The sequence below is a fragment of the Rhinopithecus roxellana genome, chromosome 18, assembly GCF_007565055.1.
Source record: "Rhinopithecus roxellana isolate Shanxi Qingling chromosome 18, ASM756505v1, whole genome shotgun sequence".
Lineage (NCBI taxonomy): Eukaryota > Metazoa > Chordata > Mammalia > Primates > Cercopithecidae > Rhinopithecus > Rhinopithecus roxellana.
Genome location: NC_044566.1, coordinates 26528912 through 26550730, shown reverse-complemented (window position 1 = coordinate 26550730; position 21819 = coordinate 26528912). Strand labels below are relative to the sequence as shown.

The 21819-nt window shown below is 35.6% G+C and overlaps 1 protein-coding gene across 13 annotated transcripts in view; it reads right to left on the bottom strand.

Annotated features, from left to right (window-relative positions):
- Positions 1-21819, bottom strand: part of MYCBP2 (MYC binding protein 2) — a 292153-nt gene that overhangs the window by 225663 nt on the left and 44671 nt on the right. For all 13 annotated transcript variants that reach the window (XM_010374615.2, XM_030921889.1, XM_030921891.1 and 10 more), the window contains exons 4-8: positions 12911-13064; positions 7629-7825; positions 4455-4697; positions 4154-4225; positions 2084-2180 (exon numbers count right to left, since the gene is read on the bottom strand). In XM_010374615.2, the coding sequence (XP_010372917.1) occupies positions 2084-2180; positions 4154-4225; positions 4455-4697; positions 7629-7825; positions 12911-13064 (763 nt within the window). The remainder of the gene's footprint in view (positions 1-2083; positions 2181-4153; positions 4226-4454; positions 4698-7628; positions 7826-12910; positions 13065-21819) is intronic.

Sequence of the window (21819 nt, the reverse complement as noted above, 5' to 3'; positions counted from 1 at the left end):
CTATTTGATGGAAATTCAGTCCAGGTCAAAAGAATGAGAAAATTACAAAAGGCTTCTTTAGGCTTGAGGGAGGAGTCTTCTGCCACATGGTTTCAAGATTTTCTCTTTATCCTTTCTTTATCCATCATGTAGTATTTTAAGATCATATCTTCAGGAATATATCAAGCAATGTCTGCCAGTTCTGAAGACAAATATGGGACTATCTTCCCAAAGTTTGGTTTTCTCTTCACCACTAATACAGCACACACTTATGAAACACAGAAAGTCACGCTTGTATTGTTCAAAGTTGCATTTCAGAAGTTAAACGAAGCAACGGAATTTAAACTGAATAAAGATATTGAGTAATTTTTTTATCAAGGCGGAATAAATAAAACAGCTATAGGCAGATATTTTCAAATTGTCTTCTCAGTCACCGTCTCTATTACATGTGCAGGGTTTCTCAGAAGTAAATCCTTGATATTAGTACCCATGTGTTATAGCGGAGGGCATGTGTCAATTCAGAATTTTTCCTCTACATCATTATCCTAAAATGACTGGCACAAAGATAGCACAACAGGAATGCTCATTACAGTGCAATTTATATAGCAAAACACTGGAAGGCTTTCATTCCCAAACATTAATCAATGGAATATATTTTGTAACATTTAAGTGATATTGTAGAAGACTATTTAATGACCTAGAAATATTTTCAGAATATTAAGTGAAAGAGATAGATTAAAAAAGCAATATGTAGCATATGATCACACTTTTTTACAAGTATGGACATATACACACAGGAAAAATACGAGAAGGATATTTACCAATATGTTCATAGTGTTTATATATGGGAAGTGGGATTATAATTATTTCAATTCATTCTTTTTAGTTCATATGATTTTTATACAACAAACATGATTACTTTTAATACATGTATAAATATGTGCAGGGAGTGTGCATGTTATCAAAAGTATTTTTTAATATTATTATTATCATTATTGTTGTTATAACCAAAGACATGGCCCAGGACTTGTAATGAAAAAGAAAAAAAAAAAAAAAAAAACCCTGTTGACATATCTGAAAATAGACGGCTATTTTCAAAATGATTTTATTAAGTCAACCGCTTTCCAAACGTGCTCTATTACTGAAATGGACATGAAATGTGGTATTTACTTTAACATAGTATCATGTACACTAATATGTATCTATGTATAAGTAGTAAGGTTCAAATAAATGTTTGATGAAGTTATTAAGATTATATTTAAAAATTAACAGGCAGCCCAGGAGCAGCTATTCTTCTCAACGCACTCTTCAGAAGTAGCTCTCGCTTTCAGATGGTCAAGTGCTTACAAGTAATATTGCTACTATGAAATTATTGACAGACACATTAGACATTCAAGATTTTAATATAAACAGCTTCAGAAAGTATCAACATTATAAGCAAATTCAAAGACCTTACAATAAAGAATATGCATTTTTCCAGCATTTGACAAAATTTTAGACCTACTGCCTGAGAATTTAGCAGTGATTTAAGTGAGTATATAAAAGCCTCAAAATTAAAGCAAAATAAACTGTGTCAAAAGACCTTTATCAAAGCATTATTAAGAAGCATAAGAAGCATAAATGATGAAATTTTAAAAAAATTCCTGACCCACCCTAAACTCTCTGTCTCTGAAACCCCTTTAACATAAATAAAATAAAATAAAGGAGGAAAACCCAACTGCAGTGTTGTTAAAGTAAAAATAAACAGAAGGTTCTTTATACTGGATCATATGAGAGTCAGAGTTCTGATTTTATTAAGAGCAACACAGTTACATCACTTCACTAACTCAGCAGCTAAGAAAATTGTGGTGGGGTGAGGTCAGAGATTAGGCCATAGATGACCAAGTTTGAAAACAAATATTAAAACTTATTATATTTCTATGTCTATTGTCTTGATATGTATTAACTTTACATAGACTATAAAACGCTTTGTATGTCAAGATTTTTAAAACCCTTTTATAAGCAAGCACTATCCCTTGCTAATCATTCTTTATTTGTCTAAATAGCCTAACAGGCACATTTCTTAAAATTGCTTGTGGAAAAAAAATGACTACTTGAAACATACCTGGTAACATTACAGTACCATCTTGCTCCAGTGTTTCAGGGCTTATCCTTATGGCTGTCATGCTGTGGTTATTCACATCTCTATATAATAAATAACCCTGATAACAGCAAAACATTTTCCTGTTAAAATATTTATTACTAATTCAGCAGAAACAGCAGCCATACAACTCCATATTACAGGTTTTTGAGTTATAATAATACATAAATATTGATGTCTAAAAGATGTTAAAGATTAAAAATATAAGAACATTCTTCTCATTTAGAGGAAAAGTCATTATTGAAAATTGATTTAACACATTCCCAGAAACATAATTAGGTATACTAAACAGGACAGTACAGGTACAAACATTTTGTTCAAAATGACCATATCACTTGCCAAGTAAATAATATAAATGATCACTGTTACTTTAACAAATAATTTAAGAAAAATAACAAGTATTGAGTTTGCTATTTGAAAATGAATAGCACAGCGGTTTCAGAAGGTGTGAAATGTCATTGAACACACTTCTATAATAAAATATTTTCCACGGCATTATTTCTTAGATAAAACATAGTAGAGTGGCAAATAAAAATTCAATGACATATTTTAAGCTAAGTTCATCTTTTAAGAGACAATTACTGAGAAACTAATTTGTTATCTAAAATTTAATTTCAGGCTGGGGGCAGTGGCTCATGCCTGTAATCCCAGCACTTTGGGAGGCTGAGGCACTCTGAAAGGCTGGGATTTGTCCCAGCTACTCAGGAGGCTGAGGCAGGAGAATCGCCTGAACCTGGGAGGCAGAGATTGCAGTGAGCTGAGATCGCACCACTGCATTCCAGCCTTGGTGACAAGAGTGAAACTACAACTCCAAAAAAAATTTTAATTCCAAATTCTCCCCAATAGTTGATACAGTAGAATTATTCTTCATGTAATAATAATAATTTCCATAGTTTTCAAAATAGTTTCAAATATCTTTTATCATTTGATCCTGACAACAAATCTCATGAGCTCAGCAAGGCAGGTATGCAGGGAAATCTTTATTCTCTATCCTTATACAAGGGAACTTGGGCTTCACTGTTCAGGTGGGTACCATATGGAAAAAAATATTTCTAGTCCCTCTTGTCCATCCTTCATTTGCTTTTCTCCATAAGAGGAGGAGTAATGTATCCATCTGGCTGCTGACCTTATAAAAGGCTGACACCTATCTGGCTATGTTGGTCAGGAGATAAGATCACAACATTAAGAAAGACACATCAGCCCATGGCTTTTCTCTCTTGTGATTCTTTGCATATTCTCCATGCAGGTAGTTGTCTACTGAGCAGGCCAAGCACTGTTTCCTAGAAAGTACTGAATCTAGACTAAAATGAAAGAGTTTCTGGTAAGAAACCCTAATTTGGCCTCAGGACACGTATACATTTCCAATTTAAACGTGCTAATCAGGCTGGGTGGGGTGGCTCAGGCCTGTAATCCCAGCACTTTGGCTCACTTGAGGTCAGGCAGGTGGCTCACTTGAAGTCAGGGGTTCAAGACCAGCCTGGCCAACATGGTGAAAACCTGTCTCTACTAAAAACACAAAAAAAATTAGCTAGGCACGGTGGCATGGGCCTGTAGTCCCAGCTTCTCAGGAAGCTGAGGCGCAAGAATCTCTTCAACCCAGGAGGCAAAGGTTGCAGTGAGCCCAGACTGTGCCACTCCACTCTAGCCTGGATGACACAGTGAGATTCTGTCTCAATTTAAAAAAAAAATGCTAATGATAAAGGTGGTCTTCAGTTCTTATCTAGAGACTCACTTAAACAAGAACTCTAAAGAAGGTATGTTTAATCCCATCTTAAAGCTAAATAACAGAAGACCAAATAAGTTAAATGAGTTGTCCAGTCATATATCTAGTAATAAGCAGAGCCAGAACTAAAACTGAACCTCTTATGAATTCTGAGCCAGTGTTCTTTACACTACACTATTCAGTTGTTATGGCCATATTAGTAAAACTATATCATTTTTGTTTAAATAGAAGTGATATTATTGATTAAACAAGGACAAATCACATGTTTTAAAAGATAAGAAAATTTTGGTTTATTGTGGATAGTCTCTTACCTGAGCATACCCTAACCAAGACTTTTTTTCTTTTCTGTTTCTAATACGGGATGTAGAATTGTATATATGACCCTGCAAAATAACAAGTTAGTCTATCAGTGGTTTCATAATCAACAGTCAATGAAAAATAATACAAATGGGTGAATGACATTTAATGCATGTATTTTAATTATAGTTTTCAAAAAAATATTATTACACCCAAATTAGGTCACATTCTAGAAATGAAACTAGAAACACACAGAACACAATTCATTATGGTTATAACTCTGTATAATTAAGGAACTGTAAGAAAGCACATTACCCTAACTGTTCCACTGTATCCAGAGCCTATTTTATATAATCCATCCTTGCATAACAGATAAAGAAAAAATCCATCATTCTGAAGTAGACATTGGTCATCTTCATCAACAGATATTTCTTTTAATGGCCACTTGTGCATTAAAGCTGCTTTCTTAATGCCATTACTAAACCAGTCCTGAATTTGAATTTTCCCCACCAAAACTGCTTGTACACTTCTCTGTAGCGAATTTAGAATTGTTGGCACCTAGTCAAAAGAGAAGAAAAAAATGAAAAAACATTTTTAAATGTTACAAACACAAAACAAAGATACTTTGGTAACATAGCATCATTTATAAGACAATAAACTGTTCAGAATGATATTTCGCATGCCAGCAAAAAGTACCAACTAAAAGTTCATCTATAAGAAGCAAATCTCAAGTAAGGTAGACTTCTTTACTCTTGGGATTCCATGTCATTCACCAATACTGTACAATCTTAGCCATTATTTCAAGTACTCTATCTCCACAAATCTATTATTGCCTTGTGGAACTCAGATTGTATTACATTAGATTTTGTCATTCTTGATCCATGTTTCTTATTTTATCTTCCATATTTCTCTCCTTGTCACTCTGTTGCATTCAAGATAATTCCTTCCTCTTTATCCTTCAGTTTGCCATTTCCACCTTCAATCATATTATACAATAGTTAACCCATTTTAAGTTTCTAATTGTAATTGTTTGGTTTTTCGTTTCCAGGAATTCAATTTGTTTTTTTTCCTAATGTCTGACTACTTTTTATATTCTCACTCCTTAATCATACTTTTGGTATTTTCTTTCATTACTTTAACCAACTTTATATATTCATACACATACACATTCTATATCAAATAATTTCAATATCTAAGGATTTGGCAGGATTGATTCTACCATATTTGTTTCTGCTAATTCTCAATAATGGTGCCTTTTTCCATGTGCTTTTTTTATTGATTTGTTTCTGAGCTCAAATGCAATAAACAGTGTTTTATCTGCAGAAAACCTTTGAAGTCGAGAGTTCAACCCTCCAGAAAGGATTTCAGTCTCCTTCAGTATAGCACCTTGCAGTACTACCATGTCTACCCTGCTTTAAACTCTCTGCTAAGCTTTTTGAAATGGACAAGTAATATGCAGTTGGGTGCCAAAATAAATTTGAGACGTGAATAGTTATACACACTGGTAGGGTTTGGTTGTGTTCCCACTCAAATCTCATCTTGAATTCCCATGTGTTGTGGAAGGGACCCAGTGTGAGCTAACTGAATCATGGGGGCAAGTCTTTCCTGTGCTCTTCTCATGATCGTGAGTAAGCCTCACGAGATCTGATGGTTTTAAAAAGAGGAATTTCCCTGAATAAGCTCTCTTTGGCTGCTGTCATCCACGTAAGACATGACTTGCTCCTCCTTGCCTTCCACCATGATTGTGAGGTTTCCCCAGCCAAGTGGAACTGTAAATCCATTAAACCTCTTTCTTGTGTAAATTGCCCAGTCTCAGGGACATCTCTATCAACAGTATGAAAATAGACTACTGCACACATCATCAGGGAAAGCTTTTCTCCCTCTACCAATAGTCAGGCCAGGAGCATTTTGAGAAATGAAGCTGGTAGATAAAAGGCCAAATCATGAAGAGCATTGTAAGTCATGTTAAGGTAATGGGCTTTAATATGGTGTTTCAGCTAGAGTTGGGGACGTAGTGATGTGGCAGGTCTGTAGAGAACCGCAGCTATTGATTCAGAGGATCAAGTAGTTTTGTGTTGTCTAGTGATTGAAAATATTGGAGACAGATAAGCCCTCGAGTCCTGTCTCTGTTATTTGCCAGCTCTCTATGTTGTGGGTATACTATTTGCCAGCTCTCTATGCTATAGCTATACTAAACTTCTTTCAGCTTTCAAATACTCCACTCTTACTCTCACCTCCATGCCTTAGCATGTGGATACCTAGAACATTCTCTCTCTACACCACCAACACCAACAATTTCTCCTGGCTAATTTCAACCCATTGTTTAGATCTCACCTCATATCCTCTGGGAGGCTTTCCATGAACGTAGTTCATGTACTCCTGCTATGAGCTCTAATGGCATTCCTAAGTCTCTACATAAAAACAAATCATATCAAAATTCATAAGCTCATATGTTGGTGGTCACTATCCTGTTAAAATCTGGTATATAGTATCTGAATGCTTGTGTTATTTTATTACAATTTTTAAAATATTTGTATATTTTAAACATATATTTAAATTAAACATTTGCCAAACCCTGAAAACATGTCTACAGAACACAGCTTGAAAACCACAGTTGTATTAGAGCAACTTCAAAACAATTAAGGACCATAAAAAGGGACAAAAGGCTTCCAAGCAAGGCAGAAAGGAAGAAAAGAGCAGAAATCTAGAGTAAGGGAATGGCTCTTGTTTGACAAGGGGAGTTCAAGATCACTGAATAAGACAGAAAATGACCAATATACTCCTTTTGCTATCTTTGGTCTGCTAATAACAGGATTGGGGCAGCCCTTCCACTTGCTCTGGGGTTGCCCAAGGGGCCAGAGAAGAGTAGACAGTCAGGTCTTAAAATCATAACTTCTTTCTCAATTTCCAGAGCCTTCCCAAATAATTAAGTCAAGTTTGCCTGTAAGAAGGATTATTTTTTCCACTACTAAAATGGTGATGAGCTTGTCTGTTCCACAACTGAATATTAAAAGCCTGAAATGTTTTATACATAGCTGAAGCAACTCAGAAACAAATCAACTCATAAAAAATCATATAATCAACCAATCAAAAATGTATCAGATGGATACCATATCTTTTTGTTTCAACACAGAAAAGATATTTAAAACTACGAATGAATTCCATTCTAAAAAATTCAGGGAAAGATGGGAAGAGGGGAGAACGCAGACAGCAAGACAACAGCAAGGAAAGAGAGGCTATGGTGTTAAGGCAAAGATCAGCTTAAAGATTTAAGAGGTCTGGCCAAAATTCATTTTATTATATTTAAAGCTTCAGAGTTAAACATACATATCATGTAATTGAAATTCTGTAGATTACTTACGTATCAATCTTAGACAGATCAAGTTACTGTAACGAATGTGAAAAAGCAGAATTCCTATTGATAGAAATTGAGATGAAACTGTAACTTGTCATCTTACAAATTTCTAAGCAGATATAAATATCAAATACCTGAATAGTTTGGCAAGCGTGGCTTCCATTGTTGGTGAGGATAGCAGAGATGGCCTGAAGTGTCCTTCCTGTTTCTCCCCAAGAAGCCACCAGACTAAAGAGGCAAGCGCAGGAAAGTGCTGTTAAGGACTGTCCTGTGCTATCATTCATCCCAGTACTTCGAATAGTGATTTCCAAAAGAAGCTGGAAGAGAGACTCTGTGGATAAATAGAATTCAATTATATTCATCCAACATACAGAACATTATACGCCTATATTTATTTATTTTTACTTTGTCTCATTATAAACAAAATTTAAGGAATCTAGAACAATTACTTTGCATTAGTTTCTTTCCAGTTACTCTTTTCCCCAAAAGTTGAAATATTTATGTAACAAGGGCCTTAAAGAACACTCAGTTCAACTCCTTGTTTTTCTTAGTAAAAAGAGAAAATCTAAGGTCTTTTAAAACAAGCTTGCCTAGAGACATTCACATATTCAAGAAACTCATCTTATCAAATAACAGACTACTCATCATACTTATTTTAACTTTTAGATTAGGAGGTTTCTTAAGATGTTAAGTGTCCAGGAAATTATGTATGTATTTTCAAAGTAATAGAAACATAAAACATATGCCATAATGTGCTTTAATAAAAAATTGGCTACATCATTAACATAATAGCAATTCACACTTAGAGAGGCTGTAATTCATTTATACCCTAGAAAAACCTCCAAGTCAATAGGACAGATATTCTCTTCCTTTAACAATGAAATTGAGATACAGGGTAGTCAAAAGATTTTTCGTAAATCATAAAGTCATTTAGTGGTGAAGATGAAACACACACACACACACACACACACACACACACACACACACAAATGTTTTAAAACCAGCAGAGGTCTCCACACAAAATTCCCTGAACACCTCTATCCAAGATTCAATCAACAGACATCTGGGTATTTCTTCCATAGAACGGAGATCTAAAAATCCTTACAGAGTGAATAATCAGATGGAGAGAGAAAAAGAGAGTCAGAAAACTGAGAAAGATGAAGAGAGGGAAAGGGAAGGGAGAGAGGGAGAAGAAGAAGAGAAAGAGGAGTAATGTACTGCAATTCTCTAAAAACTAAAATGCCACCTGTGGGTTATCTGGTAACTTACAGAAACCTAGGCAGCCCCTACCAATCCCTCATCTTCCACAGCAAATCCCAAATTAAGCCCTGTTTATTTTACATCCTAACTGATAACCACTTTTCTCTATCTCATCACCATCTTTCCAATCCATGCTATCATCATCTCTTTGACTAAAAAGTGTTAAGAAACTATCTCTTACCATTCGCTATTGCCCCAATAGGGAGAATTTCAAACCAAAAATCTAATTGTCTACTTAAAATTCTTCCACTCTTTTGTTAATTCCTTCCTCCCTTCTGTCTTCCTCTTCCTACTTTTCTTTCTCCCTTCCTCTCTTCACTTGTCTGTACACATCCTATACTTTCATTTTTTTTCCATTTATCCTTTCCTCTACCTTTTCCTCCAGCTATCCTTCCTTCCATCCTTTCATCTATTCCTGTTGGTTCATATTTCCATCTACCCATCCTTCCTCCAATTATTACCCTTCAGCAAGTACATCTGTTGATTATTCAGCAAATATTTACTGAACTCTCGCACATTAGCAACTACTCTGCATTAGGGTATTGGCAAACATGACAAAGAAAGTCTCTACCCTTTCAAAAAGGTTAAGATTCCAGGGAAAGAAAATAGTCAATAATTTAAGCAAATAATTTAAGAAAACAGGCTATTTTAAAAACAATATTCTTAGTGTAATGAAATACAGAATGACCTTTCATTCCTCCCAGCCCAATAATCAAATTCTTTAACATGGCACGTAAAGCTCCACATGTCCCTGCCTCTTTCCTCACCTGTTACAAGACTGTTCCCTTCACTCTTCACATTCTAGCCATATTGCTCTTTTTTTCATGCATTCTCCTTTTGTCTCAGAGCCTTATTGCATGCTGTTATTTCTACCTGGAGCACTTACAATCTAGTTCACTCCCTCCTATTCACCCTCTAAATCTCAAATGTCGCATCTTCAAGGAGGCTTTTAGGGAGCTGGGTGCAGCAGTGCATACCTATAGTCACAGCTACTTGGGAGGTGGAGGCAGAAGGATCACTTGAGTCCAGGGTTTGAGTCTACCCTGAGCAATATAGTGAGATCCTGTCCCTAAAGATAAGTAAATAAAAAATTTTTTAAGTTAAAAAAGGAATCATGGCCAGGCGCAGAGGCTCATGACTGTAATCCTACCACTTTGGGAGGCCAAGGCAGGCAAACTGCCTGAGGTCAGGAGTTCAAGACCAGCCTGGCCAACATAGTGAAACCCTGTCTCTGCTAAAAATACAAAGATTAGCTGGGCATGGTGGCACACTCCTGTAGTCCAAGCTACTCAGGAAGCTGAGGCAGGAGAATAGCTTGAACCCCAGAGGTAGAGGTTGTAGTTAGCTGAGAACACACCACTGCATTCCAGCCTGGGCAACAGAGCGAGACTCTGTTTCAAAAAACAAAAAAGGACTCTCAGAACTCCTTCTACTTTCCTCCATACGATTTATCCACATTTGTAATTATACACATATCTGATGCTAAGTTCCATAATAACAGCAATGGTATCATACATTCTTAGCACATAACAAAGGGGATGCTATTACATTCCAGTGAATACTTGAGAATATAATCTAACTAAACAGAAGGGAATACATTTTTAAATAAATAATTTAAAAATCAAAATCTATTTGCAAAGAGAGGAGGCTTGGTGTATACTAATCATCAAGATATTCTACAGTAAGAGTTATATAAATACACACATATTTTCATGAATAACACGAAAACAACCAAATGGGGAAAAAAAGAATAACCAATAAGATTGGGATATTAGATTTAAAAAAGGAGGAAGAGGCAAGTTTCAACAGAAATTTATTATAAAAGAACCAAATCAGTGCTTTTATCGTTGAGCTAATTTAACAAAATAGAAAATATGAAGTGATAAGAAATCCCTTACATAGAAAAATAAGCCAAAGCCGTGATGAGATCAGCAGTAAACACTGAAAGGATGGAAGACAGACGAAAGGCAGCACAGCAGAATTAGAAACTTTTAACAAGAAAATAAAAATGAACAGATTAATAAGGTGAAAGGTTTCTGGGTTTTGTGGGATTTTTTTCGGGTTTTTTTTTTTTTTTTTTTTTTTTGGTAGAGATGAGGTCTCATTCTGTCACCCTGGCTAGAGTGCAGTGCAGTAGCACAATCACAGCCCACTATAGCCTCAGACTCCTGGGCTCAAGCGGTCCTCCCACCTTAGCCTCTTGAGTAGCACTCACTGCCATGACCAAATTTTTTATTTTTTGCAGAAATGGGGTCTAAGTTGCCCAGACTGGTCCCAAACTCCCAGCCTTAAGCTATCCTCCTGCCTCAGCCTCCCAAAGTGTTGGGATTACAGGCGTGAGCCACCATACCCAGCCAATGTGAAAGTTTTGATGGAAGACAATAAGACTAAAGCACACATTATATTTCAAAGCTAGTATTAAGAACAAGTCTAGTTTTAAAAGAATAAAGGAAAGAAAGTATGTACAGAATGAATACAAAGGAAAAGTATATAACAATTGACATAAGACATGAGAATGGTAGAAGACTTAGGAGGAGAGAAATAACATGTTCAAAGTAGGAAATATGACATACAAGTCTTAGTGGGTATTTTAACATTCCAATTATTTGCTAACTGACAAATCAAAGCCAAGAAAACCCAGCACAATATTGTTAAATAAGTCAAATCTTCAGTAAAATGCTGTCAAGTCAAGCAGCACTTCACAATATTAATATGATCAATGGTGCTATCTTAACAATAACCAACACGGCGCCTGCTTGTCAACATGACAGCTTTTATTTGAAAATAGCTTTTAATAACTGTGTATGTGAGGGGGATGGTTTAAAAATCCTCAGCTTGTTTTAATGACCAGCATCCTCCCTCCCATTAAAACCAACCAACCAACCAACAAACAAGTCAAACACAAAAACTGAATCACCACATGCGACCAAAAAAAGAAAAATCTGACATGTAGCTAGGTTCATGCAATTTGGTTCTCACAGGTGAGTCCTACAAAATCTAAATAGCCAAGTAGAAAAAAAAAGACCAAGCTTTAGTCTAAACCAGAATGTAGTCCCCAAACCAGCATCTGCATCACCAAGAAACTTATTCCAAATACAAATTCTTGGGCCCCACCCCAAGTCTATGGAATCAGAAACACCATAGGGAAGGCCTCAATAACTCTGATAAATGCTAACGCGAATTGAGAACCACATAATGAGAACCACAGATCTAGTACTTCGGAGAATTCTCCTATAATACTAGAAGGATCTAGAAAACTTTAGACAGTTTAAAGACCCATAGTTAGCATCGGAGAAAAAAAGCAATTAACCAGCTAAAAATTATGCTTCCATCTATATTTCTATTCCTTAACACCTTTTGAGTAAAAGCTCCTATCTTATTTAAAGGATTACATGTCGAGCCTAGGTCACTGATATGAAAGGCAAGAATCGGAACACACTTTAAGAAAAGCAAACACTTTATTTACTTAATGAAAGTTGCTAAGTCAGAAGTTTAATCCATAACACAAATAGATTATTTATGATGAATACAAAAAATTTCCCCTCAATTTAGAAACTAATTGTACTGTTTTGGGTTTGTGGCATTTATTTCCTTTTCCCTGTTTTTCAAAACTATTGAGAGTATAGAGAAAGTGAATGATAGCTATTTTGGCCAAAAGTTTAATAAGAACGATTTAATTTAATAGTGACCTTAAGGTTTGAGGATTATTTCTGCATTCCAGGCATTTATGTTTTGTTTGCCCCCTGCTTCATCATGCTAATTGAGAAATGTGTGTGCATGAACTTCAACTCTTAAACCATAACTTCAGAGGAACACAGAAAAAAAAATACTCTAAAACTTATACCCCTGCTGTTTCCATACCACAATTAAATAAAGACTACATTATAGGCTATTGTGTGTGCTTCATAAGAGAAGCTCTTCACTTTTTAAAAACTGTAAATTGACAATTTATAATTGTATAAATTAATAGGATATAAAGTGATGTTATGATTCATGACTAAAATGTGGACTAATTAACATCTATCACCTCAAGTACTTAACATTTTCTGTAGTGAGAACTTGAGAAATATTCTCTTAACAATCTGAAGTGTATAATACTCTATTATTAACCATATTCACTTTTAAATGCTTCACTGAATTGAGCCTTGGCTCTTACCTAGGACCTCGGGTGGCTCAGACTGGAGGCCTTCTGGCTGCTGGCCCTGCAGCACGTTGAGCAGGGCTTGAAGACTCCTGAGACACAGGGATGGATGAGAAAATCGTGTCTCCTTGATCAATTCAAAAACTTCACAAAGGCCAACCTCAATAATCTATTTAAAAGGAAAAAATATATATACTTTATGACAGGTAAGCTAGTAACACTTTCTAAGCAGTTTAGTTGGTACAAGTTACTTCCACAGCCAATGATAATGTGTATGTGTATGTATATAATGGAGCCATAAAAAAAATCATGAAAATGGCTTATAACAATGAACTAGAGACTAGATTGCATTCACTCAGAAGAAATAAACTGTATTAATTTGCCAAGTTCATTTGGTTATACTCAAGGAAAACTCAGTACTCTTTTTGTCAAAAGTCATGTTAATTGTTACCTATAACCAGAAATAAAGTCAACAGAGCACACACAGTAAAAAGATTTTATAAGGAGCTTTTCATCTTAGCCTTTTCTATAATGGTACAATCACTATATTATTATTTATAGGTGATATCCCTTCTTGTAGGATGATCACAAAACAATTTAAAACGGCTTAGCTAAAAATATCACTGGTACTTTTCCTTTAATTATCTTACCATTCCTCATCAGGCACAAGAAAAATCAGACTCTATATCCAGCAAAAGAGATAAATCTGTTACTAAAGATTGAGAGAGCAAATTGCAATGAATGAGTTAAGGATATACCTTCACAAGACTGATAAAAAACAAATTCCATTTCTCAGGCAATGTCAACATTCTGAGAACCAGTTCAGGAAGTATTAAGTAAATTGTTTGGAGAAGTAACAGAAAAATCAAAATAAGACTAATTAGTAGAAACTCCTGAAACCATTAATTCTATTGAACACAACAGTGGAAAAATATTCTCTCTGCTGATATTTTTGCATTAATTCACATATTACATAAATACCTCCTAAGCACTCACATTGTGCAAACTCACTTTAGGAAATATGAAGGTATACTAGACCCCGTCCTCTAAGAGTTTATAATCTAATAGGGTAAATTAGTCATGTATATAATTCATACTCAGTACAGACCTCTGTTGTAGCATTTATTACATTATAGTATAACTATTTTTGTTTTCATTTTCCCAACTATACTGCGATCTTCCAAAACACAAGGAACATGTCTTAAACAGCTTAATACCTCTCATGCCTAGCCAATTACCTAGCATATGGTAGGCATACATTAAATATTTGTTTAATTATTCACTAAGTTGTTTGCTAAAAACCACTGTATCTCAGAAAGACATTTTCTAGACAAGAGGCAAATCAGCTGAAGGTAAGTCATTTGTAGTTCTGATTAACATTTACAAGTTTTCTGGAAACAACAGCTACAGCTGAGAAGTCAAATGACTAGGGGGACTATCTTTAGAGAAGTTATATAAAATCCTAACAGACTTGATTATAACTAATATTACAGAAGAATTTGCATAGCAAGTTTCAATTGATTAAACACATTAAGTGATGAAACTTTCACACTTGATATAGTTTCTTTTCCTGGAATGGACTAGAAAATAAAAACATACTGTCCAAGATTTGTATCTGCTTATGTACTTACAGGAAAGAGAAATCTGAAATCAAAGATCTCCAGAGTACAAAATGTGGGGCTCTATTCTCAAGCCAATGGAAGACTACTATATTCTATTATTCTTTCAGATTGCTTACTCTGCTACCAACCATGATTTTTCACAACTCCAAGAGGATTCTTCACAGATGACATTTTTGGCTAAGGTTCATTTATTATAGTGACAAAGGAATTACTGAACCTTCCCAGAAACAGTAAGTCTACCTAATGAACAGGTTCTTGATCTCTCTGGTAAGTTTAAGGTGTAATAACAAGCTAATGGCAATAGGCAACTCAGGTAGGCTGCCTAGAAACAGAGCCAGCCAGTTTTAGTGAGACTGGCCCATAAAACTTTGGTCACAATGATCATGATAGAAAACTCTTCATCTGTCTGGGTTAAACACTGTGGAAGTCTCACCAATTTTCTACATCTTGGTTCATTGTAGACTTTTTGTTTAACAAATGGGAAAACATTCATTTTCAGAATAGTAATATATATTCAATATACAACAAAAATCAACCTCACGTTCTGCAACTATTAAAGAATTTTTAATATTTAGCTATGGATTATTGCACACAGTTACCATACATGTTTTTAAATAAGTCTTTTTCTGCTCTTTGGCTAAGTGTAAAATATTTTACCAAAAGTTTGAACTTTGAAAGTAGACTTTAAAACAGAAGTCTTATAGTCAGTGAAAACATGTATTTCTCCCTCCTTCAGTCTCAGGAAGGAAGCGTAAGCAGAAAAAATATAGTCCTGCCAATATAGTATTATTTAATTTGTGTGTAAAAAACATATTTTAATGTATACATAGAAAAAAATGACAAAAGAAATAAAAATGTTTATGTAGGGGTATATTTTGCTTAACTGGGATTTCAAATATTACTTTTCATTTTTAATTCCTCTTTAGAAAAATGTTCTGATTTTTCAAATTATCTACAATAAATATGTATAATTAGCAAAATAAATAAATGTGACACTTAAGAAAAATAATAATTACAACAATAAAAGAACACAAGAAGCTTCAATACTTTTGATAACGAACTATAATTACCCAACACACGGTTTCACACTTCTCTTCAGAAAAGTCTTTTGTAAATTTACTGAATTTTATCTTTACTGCTGCTCTCAAATAATTAAATTTAGAAGGTTATCTATTATATTTGAAAGGTAAAGAAACATAAAGCCGAAATAATTACCTGATACAGCCAGTCTAATATGCTAGGAAAGTAAGATAAAAACATATTTGGCCAAAGAAAAATGATATAAAATGATATATAATTTCAAGGTTTTATTTTGCCCAACTCAAACCGTATATTTCCAAATGTGACTTTATTATTTCATGAATAAGTGTGATCATAAAACTTCAGTTACATCACATTTGTATTTAATAATTAACTCTTTACCCTTAAAAATCGTATCTTGTTCAGTTAAAAGTCCTAAAATCACTTCCAATACTTATATATTTGAAAAAGCTCAAAAGGAAATCAAAATTATATTTACATATTACCACAGAGTGAAGTATACTGCCTTTTAAAATTGTTTGTATAAAGCAAATATGTGGTACAGTGATAATATCTACAAGTAATAAAAAATTTAAAAATCTAGAGACAGAGGAAAAGGGAGGGGAAAGAGGCAGCAGCAGAGGGAGAGGAGGAGAAGGCTAAGGCAGAGAATTCCGAATGTGGGGCCGGGTGCAGTGGCTCACGCCTGTAATCCCAGTAGTTTGGGAGGCCGAGGTGGGTGAATCACCTGACGTCAGGGGTTGCAAACCAGCCTGACCAACATGGAGAAACCCCTTATCTATGAAAAATACAAAATTAGCCACGCATGGTGGCGCACGCCTGTAATCCCAGCTACTTGGGAAGCTGAGGCAGGAGAATTGCTTGAACCCAGGAGGTGGAGGCTGCAGTGAGCCAAGATCATGCCACTGCACTTCAGCCTGGGCAAGCAGAGTGAAACTCCATCTCAGAAAAAAAAAAAAAAAAAGTATGAGTGTGAAGTTTCTGAGTTCCTTGTCTAAAAAACACGTTTATCTATGACTACTACCATCTTCCCTTCTCTTCACACTCAGAGAACTTTTCAAAACTTTTCAACTTTTCAAAGCTATTTTTTCAATGTTTTTGATTCCACTCCCTTCCATCTCTCACAGAAATTTGTTTCAACTTGTGCCTACATAGTGATAACCCCCAAATCTATATTTCTAGCTGGCAATTATTTTTCGAACTTCAGCCCTACACAGCACACACTGGACACCTGACATTTAATTCAAAATCAGCATGTGCAGAACTAAACTTGATCATCATTTCAGCCAAGCACTGTTCCTCATCCAGTTTTCCCTCTTTCAGTAAATGGCCTCAATACACAGAACCTTAAAGAATATCTTTAGATTCTGCCTTCTTTTTCAGCTTTAGAGCCAATTTATTACTAATTCCTGTCAATTCTGCTTAACATTTCTTAGATTCAAAACACTGTCACTACCATAATTCCAACCCTCATTAACACTCTCTAGACAACTGCAATAATTGCCTAAATGGTTCCTCTGTCTCCAGTCTCACTCACCACCCTTTAGTTATGGATATGCCTTACTAAGACTGGAGTAACTTTGTAAGTTTACTCCTGTTAGTAAGGCATATCTATAACTAAAGGGTCGTGAGTCCGATGCAATCATGCAAGTCTGATGATATTCTTTTGCTTAAAATCTTCAATATTTACTAATCACGAGATAACATCTGAAATACATGGCACATAAGGCCCTTCATGATTTAGCTTCCTGCTCTCTCTCTTGCTCTATCTCAGCCAGTGTTGAGTCCTTTCTCTAACATGTTCCACTATATCTAGCACTCCCTATCAATCCTTAAGGCACTAGAGAATATTTACTGACCTGGTTCTTATCCCTGCAAGACAATGCTTTCTTGGGGGCAGGAATTATGTTTCATCCTTTTGTTCTCAGGACCTAATAAAATGCTGGCTACAAATTCAAAAAGAATATACTGAATTAAGAAAGAAATGATCCTATGTAAGTCTAAATCTTTTAATAATGTGGTATGACTGGTTTCAAATGGGTTCAGATGGGAAATATGAATTCTAAGTGTTACTATTTAAAAATTATGCACTGGGCATGGTGACTCATGCCTGTAATCCCAGTACTTTGGGAGGCTGAGGCAGTCAGATTGCTTGAGCTCAAGAGTTCGAGACCAGCCTAGGCCATGTGGCAAAACCCCATCTCTACTAAAAATACAAAAAGTAGCCTGGGGTGGTGGCAAACGCCTGCAGTCCCAGCTACATGGGAGGCTAAGGTGGGATGATCGCTTGAGTCCAGGAGGCGGAAGTTACAGTGAGCTGAGATCATGCCACTGCACTCCAGCCCTGGTGACAGAGCCTGACTCTGTCTCAAAATGAAAATAAAAACAAAACTAAAAATAATAAAAATTATGTAGGTGTAAAATCTGTAAAGTTTTAGAGGATGTAGATTTTAGTGACAGTTTGAGCTGGGTAAAAAACTTAATGTTCCAGAAGCGTTCAGAGAACAGAAAGCTCCTTTAAATATATCAATGATTACTGATCCGCAAAACACAAAAACAAAAGCAAAAAGCAAAAAAAGGGTGACAAGATCTATATAACAGTCAAACTCAATTTATTAATAACTAAATTTTAAAACTCAAGAATGGGAAAAATAAAATTGTATTACAACAACACTTCAACAACAGATTAAAAACCGTCTTAATCATGTTAAGAAAAAAAAAAGAGTAGGAGAGACAGAAACCTCATGCGAGAAGGAATGGGACAGCCACATGCTTAGGAGGAGCAACAGAGGAACAAAGAAAGGAAGCAAACTAGGATACTAGATAGCAGCATTTGAGGCTGGGGCACACAGATGATCAAAAGGAAAAGAAAAATGCCAATATTTCCCACTTGCCTTCAAATCCCATCACCTCAAACTTTACGAGACTAATTTTGTCTTCAGTGTCAATCCTTCATGTCATGGAAATGACTGCCAAAAAAAAAACCTGAAAGTTTCACTCCCCACCCATAGTATCTGCTTGCCTCTGCATAAAGGCATCTCATCACTTCTTCCTTTCTCTTCATCTCTCATTCATCAAGTGATTGCACTGATTCTCTAGAAGTTTCATTTGCTTGCATAATTTTTTTAATAAACTGACGAGTTCCTTGACAAGTAACTCAAATTCATTTGCACCTACACATTTTCTTGTTTGCACCTAACCTGACACTTATAACTATATATATCATTTACTGAGCACTTCTTTTCGCCAGGTACTGTTCTCTCATGCACTCAACATCCATTAATTCATTTAAATTGTCACTACAACCCTATGAGGTAGATGCAACCCCCAATTTATAGATGACAAAACTGAGGCATGGATGTGTCAAATAACTTCCAGTGTCACATAGCTAGTAATTTTAACGGTGTTTGAACCCCAGCAGTTTGGCTCCATAACCCATGTTAACCCTGTTTACAGACAGGTCAGTACTTGGTGGAAAATTCAGTATTAATCACTTGGGCTATCTGATCATCTTTAATTTTCTTTGAAAGATCCCCCTTTGACTCTGTTAATCATGCTGCAAAAGGTTATCTTAAGAATGCCTGATATTTTATTTAATACTCACCAATCCTGATGTTTTAAAACAGCCTAAGAATCCATTGTTCTTGTTTATGCAATTTAATTTGAACTACAGTTTACTATTCAAAACCTGCATACCTATGTAAACAATTTATCCAGGCTTTTGTTTTCTCTCACAATACTGAACTTAAGTAGCACAATTACTATAATACAGTGTGACTCACACATACACAGAATTGGTATTCTAACTAAAAAGTAAATTATACAAGTCTTGCAGCCTTACGTCCTAACTCAACTATGTTTTTTTATCTCAATCTCTCTAGTTAAGCGTAAGAAATTACAATTAGAGACCATAATTTCTACCTAGAGGAGCTCCCATAGTGAAGATAAACATGTTTGTTTTAGGTTAAAGAAAGAAGCTTTTGGCTGGGCACAGTGGCTCACACCTGTAATCTCAGCACTTTGGGAGGCCGAGGTGGGTGGATCACCTGAGGTCCGGAGTTCGAGACCAGCCTGACCAACATGGAGAAACCCCATCTCTACTAAAAATACAAAATTAGCCAGGCGTGGTGGCACATGCCTGTAATCCCAGCTACTCAGGAGGCTGAGGCAGGAGAATTGCTGGAACTCAGGAGGCAGAGGTTTCAGTGAGCCAAGATCATGCCATTGCACTCCAGCCTGGACAGCAAAAGCAAAACTCCATCAAAGAAAGAAAGAAAAGGAAGGAAAGGAAGGAAAGGAAGGAAGGAAGGAAGGAGCTATTAGAGTAGCAGTTAGGACGTTGCAGACAAAGGAAATAAGAAGAAGAAAAGGGTCTCAACTCTAAAACAGGAGGCAAAAAGGACATGTGAAGATGGCTGATCAAGAAGCTGAGTAAGTTCACAAAACCTTTATTACTCTATGAAATATGAAGCAAGCCATGTGCCAAGAATAAGGTGAGAAGAACCTGACAATATGATTACGGATGGTGGTGTACTTAGTTCAGCCACCATAAAATGTGCAAAAGAACTCAGACCAGGTTCCATTTATGCTGCTATTTCCAAGTCATAAAAAATATTTACACAATCCCTTGTGGAAATGTATAAGTTTTCAAGGCATAATTTTAAGGTTATCAGTTTAGTAAAAAGGCAATAGTACATAAATCACTTATAATTATAAAATCATTTTGAGTATCTGTTTAGAAAAAAAGCAACATGCATAAGTCATATAAAGGCACTATTTAAAAATGTCTATATTTTCACCTATTCTTTTGTTATAAATATTAACTATACCTACTATATAGAAAAAAATACATTAAATATATAAAATAACCTTCCAGTCTTAAATATAGCAATACTTAAACAGAACACAGTACAAAAAGAAACACAGGTTTTTCTTTCTTTTTTTTTTTTTTAGCTTTATTTATTTATTTATTTTTATTATACTTCAAGTTCTAGGGTACATGTGCATAACGTGCAGGTTTGTTACATATGTATACTTGTGCCATGTTGGTGTGCTGCACCCATCAACTCGTCAGCACCCATCAATTCATCATTTATATCATGTATAACTCCCCAATGCAATCCCTCCCCCCTCCCCCCTCTCCATGATAGGCCCCAGTGTGTGATGTTCCCCTTCCCGAGTCCAAGTGATCTCATTGTTCAGTTCCCACCTATGAGTGAGAACATGCGGTGTTTGGTTTTCTCTTCTTGTGATAGTTTGCTAAGAGTGATGGTTTCCAGCTGCATCCATGTCCCTAGAAAGGACGCAAATTCATCCTTTTTTATGGCTGCATAGTATTCCGTGGTGTATATGTGCCACATTTTCTTAATCCACTCTGTCACAGATGGACATTTGGGTTGATTCCAAGCCTTTGCTATCGTGAATAGTGCCACAATAAACATACGTGTGCATGTGTCTTTGTAGTAGAATAATTTATAATCCTTTGGGTATATACCCAGTAGTGGGATGGCTGGGTCATATGGTACATCTAGTTCTAGATCCTTGAGGAATTGCCATACTGTTTTCCATAATGGTTGAACTAGTTTACAATCCCACCAACAGTGTAAAAGTGTTCCTATTTCTCCACATCCTCTCCAACACCTGTTGTTTCCTGATTTTTTAATGATTGCCGTTCTAACTGGTGTGAGATGGTATCTCATTGTGGTTTTGATTTGCATTTCTCTGATGGCGAGTGATGATGAGGATTTTTTCATGTGTCTGTTGGCTGTATGAATGTCTTCTTTTGAGAAATGTCTGTTCATATCCTTTGCCCACTTTTTGATGGGGTTGTTTTTTTCTTGTATATTTGTTTGAGTTCTTTGTAGATTCTGGATACTAGCCCTTTGTCAGATGAGTAGATTGCAAAAATTTTCTCCCATTCTGTAGGTTGCCTGTTCACTCTGATGGTACTTTCTTTGGCTGTGCAGAAGCTCTTTAGTTTAATGAGATCCCATTTGTCAATTTTGGCTTTTGCTGCCGTTACTTTTGGTGTTTTAGACATGAAGTCCTTGCCCATGCCTATGTCCTGAATGGTACTACCTAGATTTTCTTCTAGGGTTTTTATGGTATTAGGTCTAACATTTAAGTCTCTAATCCATCTTGAATTAATCTTCGTATAAGGAGTAAAGAAAGGATCCAGTTTCAGCTTTCTACTTATGGCTAGCCAATTTTCCCAGCACCATTTATTAAATAGGGAATCCTTTCCCCATTTCTTCTTTCTCT